The sequence below is a fragment of the Phalaenopsis equestris genome, unplaced genomic scaffold (genome assembly GCF_001263595.1).
Source record: "Phalaenopsis equestris unplaced genomic scaffold, ASM126359v1 Scaffold195562, whole genome shotgun sequence".
Classification (NCBI taxonomy): domain Eukaryota; kingdom Viridiplantae; phylum Streptophyta; class Magnoliopsida; order Asparagales; family Orchidaceae; genus Phalaenopsis; species Phalaenopsis equestris.
Window position 1 is genome coordinate 1 of NW_018215511.1, and position 1,317 is coordinate 1,317.

Genomic DNA, 1,317 nt, shown 5'->3' on the forward strand with positions numbered 1-1,317 from the left:
GGATTTAGTAAATCCTTGATTTGCGGCAAAATGGAGTGAGCAAGGGATTTAAGAAGCTGCATGATTTTTCAGAGCATTAGTTGCAGTTGGGAAGATTTTGCGGTAAATCCTGCTTAAACCCGCTACCAAACAGACCCTTATAAGAAAATCAACCAAAATCTAAGCTATTTCTAATTTATTGGTTGGGGCAACGATATGCTATAAGCCAAATTGAGATTTTTGAATAAGCGCCACAAACTTCACACAATTCTTGCAGATTTATCTACAATCTTCTAGATTTTTCATACATGAGATGTTATCAAAAACTTATAACGCAAAGAATCATGAAAGCTAAAAAAAAGACCAAAAACAGAGAGGGGTTATGAGGTTCTATCAAAACTGGCACATGGTAAATGACAACAAAAGTTAGTAGATCACCTCACATCACATCGATACTCATACAAGTAATCGAACAGGTAAACTACAGATCAGATATCCAATAAAAAGATAGATAAAATTCATCATTAAATTCCTAAAACTTCTTTTGTAAGTTGTGCACCACACTATATTGTTCTAATTAAGAAAAAAAAAATCTCCTAACATTCCGCAACCTTTCCATCAGAGACAATAAAATTCCAAAAGCTATCACAGAAATATCACTCGACACAAGTAAAATTCCAAAAGCTTACACGGTCCACACCAGGCGGCCGTGAAGTAGAAAATCGACGGCAATTTCTCATCTGCAACACCAAAACAAAAACAAATTAAGCATATACCCATCAACCCAAGTTTACAAATAACACCCTAGGTCAAAATCTTCACAAAAAGACTAACCCTGAGCCTTCTTAAGCGCCTCATTAAAACCTTCCTCAGATCCAATATGAACAATGTTAGCAGGACCTGCAACCATTCATTACAAATTCTCTCAGAATTTAAACATCGTGAAGTTCTTCTGCAAAAAGTGGTGGGAGGGAGAAAGAGAGATTACTTGAAGAAGTGGAGGAGATTGCGCGGGAGAGTAGAGGAAAAGGGTTTATAAAACGGAGGGAAACCGAAGAGTGAGGACGGATTTCATGCTGCAAGGATCGATGAAGCTGGTGGAGAGAGGAAGGGTTTGGGGAGCAGCTAAGGGTTTTGGAGTGGAGAGCTGCAAGAGAGCGTAGGCGCAGAAAAAGATCCCGCCGCATCTTTTGACCCGCGGGTCAGTGAATAAGGGATGTGGGAATGTGTACAGGCTTTTATAGCTACGCGGCTGTGCGGCGTCGGCCGTTTTGCTGACGTGTGCGGGGATTTTGTGAGTTATTTTTATTAATTTTTTATATTTCGTTATTTTTTTTT

General features: G+C 39.1%; 1 protein-coding gene across 1 annotated transcript; it reads right to left on the reverse strand.

The window, feature by feature from the left end:
- Positions 1-639: 639 nt before the first annotated feature.
- On the reverse strand, positions 640-1,201 carry LOC110035039 (thioredoxin O2, mitochondrial-like; the record flags this gene model as incomplete). The annotated part of the gene is made up of 3 exons (XM_020739278.1): positions 968-1,201; positions 814-879; positions 640-719 (listed from the first exon to the last, which is right to left on the reverse strand). Coding segments are annotated over exons 1-3 (345 nt in total), but the record flags the coding sequence as incomplete, so codon positions are not given.
- Positions 1,202-1,317: the final 116 nt, after the last annotated feature.